General features: G+C 30.9%; 1 protein-coding gene across 1 annotated transcript; it reads right to left on the bottom strand.

Moving 5' to 3' along the window:
* Positions 1-2,861: 2,861 nt before the first annotated feature.
* On the bottom strand, positions 2,862-3,400 carry LOC150029876 (exopolygalacturonase-like). The gene is made up of 2 exons (XM_090310289.1): positions 3,296-3,400; positions 2,862-3,164 (listed from the first exon to the last, which is right to left on the bottom strand). The coding sequence occupies exons 1-2, from the start codon at positions 3,383-3,385 to the stop codon at positions 2,904-2,906; spliced, it is 351 nt and encodes a 116-aa protein (XP_090166415.1). The 5' UTR covers positions 3,386-3,400; the 3' UTR covers positions 2,862-2,903.
* Between the last annotated feature and the right edge of the window lie 2,947 nt (positions 3,401-6,347).

Genomic DNA, 6,347 nt, shown 5'->3' with positions numbered 1-6,347 from the left:
TCTCGCCAGCATCGCTCTTTCCAATCTCGCCAGCGTCGCTCTCTCCTTCTTTCTCTCAACCCTTTCTCTCCAACTTCGCCATCTCCCAGTCTCTCGCTCAGCCCATCTCGCTCTCTCCCATTCTCTCGCTGCCTCTACTCTCGCTGGTGTCGCTCTCTCCACTCTCATTCTTTCCAATCTCGTTAGCTACTGTGAATATGGTTTATCTCCGTGCAACTTCCACACGAATTTTCCCAAATAAATTTCTATATTTTCCTCAGTTCTTCAATCCTTTCTTCACTATTCAGGATTTAAGTCTTCAAGGTTTTCTCTTCTTTTTATCCTTTTAGGGTCCTCTCTACTTGTACTCCAGAATCAAATATGGTTATCGTAACTATAATACCTAACTATTATAGTTTACATTCACTCTTACTAATTGCTGATCCACAGAAGGTGACAATTATTACAGTTATTATGACAATTGTAAAATTATTAGATTATTTACATAACATAGGATTTAACTTTCTCCTAATTAACCCCTTAATCACTTACTTAAGTAGGAAAATGGAGATCCGGGTTTCACATAGGGTGAACCTAATAGACTAACAGATTAGAAGTTCCAATGATACAAGATTAATTGATTAAACTCTTATATTAAATTAATCAAGATTTATTAGTTATGGGTCACAAAACTAAAGACCCACAACTGCAGTCTTTGCACTGTAGATATATTTCTGTGTTTATGAATATAACCAATTATCAGTAAGTCAACCCTTCACGAATTTCTCGTAACTTTAATTGGGTCAAATTACCGTTTTACCTTTGTGATTATCTCTTACTACTTAAGTCTCACTGATCTTCTAATGAACAAATTGTTTATGGTCTTATCATAGACAAAACCCTCTCGAGCCAATGAGAGGGAGGGGTCTCTTTGTTCGAGATCCAAAGTCAACGCTTAAGGGAGCAACTCATCTTTTTATCCTGAAGACGAGAAGGAGTAAATTCCACCTTGTGTATCTATGTTCTTAGCTCCCTACTTGGACAAATCACTAAAATGATAGGCTTATTGAGTCGGCGAGTCAGGCCACTCTCACTCATACAAATAACAGGGTTGGTCTCCTAAACAGGAGTTCATTACTCACTCAGGATTAAGGTCGAGTATGATAATCTCTTTAGTCAACAATGTTATAAAGAGAGTTTAATCATTTCGTGCTCCCAGTATAGGATACCCCCACGTGCATGTCTTGACATGAACGACTTGAATTAAATCGTTTATAACACTTACAACTCTTGTAACATTTACAAAATGGGACGTATCCATAGTGTCCCCAAGATAAGACACTCAACCTTATAGATATACTACAAACTATTTAGGTTATTACTTGAACGTGATCCATTTGTATGTCTATCACATACTGTTCAAGTTACATAATATAACCTCAAATATTTCCTTAATCTATAATTGCATATCTAAGATAATCAATCATTATTTCAAATAACTTATTAACTACGAGGCTTTAAGGCATACATTCCAACAAGTTATACTCCAAATTTAGATATTCATTAAATAAACTTTGACTCTAAAACTTAAAAAAAAAAAAAAAAAAAAAAAAAAGGGCAAACCTAACCGTTTGAAAAAGAAAAGTTCTTATTTCATAAATCCGTTTTAGAAAGTAGGCAACTTATTTTATTTTAAACTTCATTTCCAAACTCAATATTTAAAAATTCAAAGGTTCTTATTTAAGAAATTTAACTTTGAAAAAATTGCAATTTTTTTATTTCATACTTCATAACGAACGTGAGGTATGTTGTTCAAATTTCTCTATGTATATCTTACTCAAAAAAAGAGGGGGTAATTTAATTTTGTAGATGTTAGGAGGGTCTCGTAAGCAATGTTGATGAAAATATCGAATAGTCTATCAATGATAAATATGAAAAAAAAAATCTCAAAAAAATATGATGATAAACATAGAAATTGATAAGGGTGCTAAGATGAGGGCATTCAGAAAATTTTATAACCTGAAAGGCCCCAACCAACTTTGATGCAAATTATAAGAGTTGAGTTGGGTCAAACTAATTTTCAACTTGGGTTAAGTTGAAAATTTCACCAACTAAAAAAATTTGTCAATTAGTGGTACACATAAATATGGTGATATATGAGTGGTTCATGATTGTGGCCTACCCGTGATAGACAAAAGTAATGGTATATCAGTTATTGATCGTACTAAAAAAATTACATAAAAACATTCATATTGTTTCACAAAAAAGATTTAAAATAATAATTTTGAAATATTTATTTGTGTCACAACATATTGGTAAAATGGTAATGACTAATTTTGCCATCTATTATAATTTTCTTAATTTTCAACTTTAATATTGTTTAAAAAACTAATTTGTGAGAGTTAACGTGTAAAAATTCAAAGGCATGTATTATAATATCTACAACTTTATTTCAACTATCTAATAGATTAATATCGTTGCTAAATATCATTCTCCCCACATATATATCATTGCTAATAACAAAAGAAAATATATTCTTCGCATCATTTACAACATCAATCAGAAATTAATTTTTACACATGAGTAGTCACAATAATTTCCATCATCTTAGAGAAAAACTCTTCAGTGTTTTTTTAGGAAACAAATTTAAAACTCAATAGAGTTAGATGAAACTTTTCAAATTTAAGAGTATAGTGTTGGTGAAAGTGAAATTCTTATCTAATGTTATATTTATTAAAACATTAAAATAAATTATATGACTCACTTAATTAGGTCTAAGATTGAGATTGATAGAATTGACCATTTAAGGTAGAAATTTATGATTGAACTTCTCATTAAGTTAGAAGTAAAACAAAAATATTGTGAAATAGAGATATGATAAACTTCACATATGGTTTTGTTGACTTGTACCATTGTTAAAAAGATTAATCTGTTGATGGAGCATCAACAGGAGCAGGTTCAGCACATATATGTGGGTTTTGCTTTCCAGAAATGGTGGGCTTGACATTTGCACATTGAGATGTAATCGATCCTCGACTTCCACTATAAGTGAGGTCAATATCAGCAACTTCTACACCTTCACATGGTATACTTTTGCTGCAAAGAAGTTTGACTGCGACCGGAGTAGCAGAAGTGCCTCTGATATTTTTGAAACTGACGTTGCTGATCTTAATTTTTGATGGAACCTAAAACACACCAAAAAAAATTATTGATATGATTATACCTCAAGTTTGCACTTTTCTTTAAAAGAAAAAAAAGAATATTTCTTGAAGTAACTAAGTTTAAAATGAATTAGAGGAATAATTTCAATACATGCCTTTCGGTTGCATTGATTCCATGGACAATATTCTTGGTCTATAATGACAGGATTGCTGACGTTAACCATTTCAATATCTTCGAAATGCATGTCAGAGGCTGCGAATGCGCCAGCAGAATCTGGCCATGTTTTGATCCTGACACCGTTTGAAGTATTGATATTTTGCATGCTTTAATGGTAATTCCTATCACATCTTTTTCCTTGGTGTACTTGCCTAAGCTTCCTATGCTAATGCCATGTCCTGGACCGCAAGTTACACCAGTAATAGTTATATGTTTGTTACTGTCTCCAACAGACACACAATCATCCCTAGTTGCGATTTTTGAATCGAGAATGTTAATCTCTTCTGAGCTACTTATGTGAATCCCATCGGTGTTGGGGCTATGGTCCGGTGCAATGATTGTCACGTGTTGAAAAGTAAAATTCTTGCAGCCCAAAAGATTGATGTGGAAATTCTTACTATCCAAGGAAGTAATGTCCTTCGCTATTGAATTGGTGACGAAATTGAACTTCAAATTCTGAAACGTTTAAACAAAAGAGAGAGAGAGGAAAAAACTATGAGTTAAAGACAATTGAAATTATGTGTTTTAAATTATATATCAATTGGGGAATATATATAATTAGAGATTTTATCATTGGAAGTTTGGTACATGTTTTATTTTTATGGCAATCATTCTTTTCCCAACCTGTTTTTCCTTGACCATCAAAAACTCCCGTGCCTGGCAATGTTAGTTGATCAATATATTCGAAAATAACCAATCCATCTACTTTTGGATGGAGAGGAGCTTGTAATGTCCCTTCGACTTGAACCTCAATAGGAACACTCTTGCAAGGACCTTTGAGGTTAGACTTACTTAATTGGTAAACTCCTTTTGGAATCAACAATTTACTTGGAGTGGTCGATGCACATGCTTCCTTCCATGCATTTGCTAAGGCCTGTAAGTTGAATTATTTCATCAAATTAAAATCTTCTATATAAATTTAATTTTTTTTATTAATTATACACGTACTTACCTGAGTAATATCAGTATTTGGTTTGGCACCATACTTAGTAACATCAAAAATGGATTGACCTTCAGTTGTAGATGCCAACAATAACAAAAAAGATAATAATGCTACGATGTTTGATCTCAATCCAATCATTTCTATGCCTTTTATTTAGTCTAATCTCCTTTTCGTTTATAATTGCTAACTTAGAAATTTGAATGAATATGCAAATTCATTCAACCCTCTTTATATGGGAGAAGAAAATCGAAATTGTGTTCAAAATTCTCTTCCTACTTCTATTTACTATATTTGTCAAAGATTCAATCAAAGGTTGAAGTTAAATCATCATTTGTTTGTCAAAAAATTAGCCATTTCTACAACATTTGAATGACTATTTCTCTCAATCCGATAAAATCCATTCCTTAAATTTCTCATTATGAGACCAACACGCACGTCCACACCTCATAATGTGCAACAAGTGGCTTAAAACAAGTTTGAACAAAACATTATTACTTAAATTGCTATTTGCAAGAAGTGTGGCTCAAATATGTCTAAATTTATTTAAATAGTTTATTAATAGGATAATTAGACTATGATAGACATCTATCAGATACTAATAAATTTCTATCGCAGTTTATCAATAATAGATTGTGATATTATGCTATATTAGTAAATAACTTGGTTCATTTTTCTTTATTTAAAAACTTCCTTTATTAATATATTTGTGAATCTCACCTGAAATTGAGATAGATCTATGTTATGCGTTAACACTTGTAAATAATATTTGGAAGGACTTCAAAAAATAATGATAATTATAATAAATTAACAAAATCAATTTCTGTTTTGGAGAAAAATAATAAGTTAATTAATGTTTAGTATTACCTATATTTTAGATTGGTCAAAATGTTTCTTATAAAGAATCATATACAAATAAAGAGTATCTACAAAATTGGATTACTAAAAATTATTTATTTAAAGAAATAATGTTGTGAAGATTTATTCATCCAAAATAACTTTTATAAAGATTCACTAAAAATTTTAAAATTTTTGTAAAAAATATAAATATATAAAACGAACACAGCTACAATTGGTAGAACAACTTTTGAAAATTTTGGTATATATGGCACTTTTGAAAAAGGTGAGATATAAAATTATTTTATTGATATTATTAAGAAAAATGGTTAAACTAGAAGTATTCCAAACACATCCTAATTATCGGCTTAAACAAGAAAATATGATAGAGACGAACAACTTAACATGGAGTGGTTTTTTCGACAATATTGAAGAGGGAGATCAAACTTCTAATTTTGAAGTTGATAATATATTTGTTAGGTTAGTTGAACCATTCCATACTCATTTTGGTTAAGAGAAATGGTGTTCGTTGCTGAAAAATTAAAGAAATGTTATTTAGGACATTGATAAGAATGTTATGTGATACAATTAATATTGTCTTATTTCTTAGCCACTAAAAGTAATATTTTTATTTATTCGATGTTACATATTACATAGGTCATTGTTATCCGTCAAAGTTTAATAATATAAGTTTGAATTAAATTGATGGGTTAGCACTCAAGACGTCCCTCTACCACTATTTGAACTAAAAAAATCAAGCATATACTATTATTGAAGTTAACACTTTATCTTATCAAACAGTATGTTTAATAACAAAATTAAATTAACTATAGTTATGGTAAAATGAAGCATTTAAATACCCACTTCAAGAAAATCACTTTTTAGTAATGCACAAAACGTGCTGCTTATGGTCAAAGAGCGCCATTAAAAGTATTAGCAACATGGAGACCCGCATCGTTAAAAATGTCGTTATAGTCGTGTAGCTTAAGGTTTTACTGACATATTTATTGTGCATTTCTAAAAGTCTACTTTCACTAACACGTAGGCGTTACTAAATGCGTACTTTTAGGAACACATTATTTGTAACTATTTCTTTTATACGGTGACGTTGAAAATGCGTCTCTAAAATTTACGTTTAGCAACATAATAATACTCATTCAAATGTGGATTCGTTGTCCCCCCCCCCCCCCACCCCAATTTTAAACAAAAAGTT

This window comes from Benincasa hispida, unplaced genomic scaffold (genome assembly GCF_027475165.1).
Source record: "Benincasa hispida cultivar pf3 unplaced genomic scaffold, pf3_genome.v1.1 HicScf847, whole genome shotgun sequence".
NCBI classification, from domain to species: Eukaryota; Viridiplantae; Streptophyta; class Magnoliopsida; order Cucurbitales; family Cucurbitaceae; genus Benincasa; species Benincasa hispida.
The sequence above is the reverse complement of the archived record's forward strand: the minus strand, read 5'-3'. Positions and strand labels throughout refer to the sequence as shown.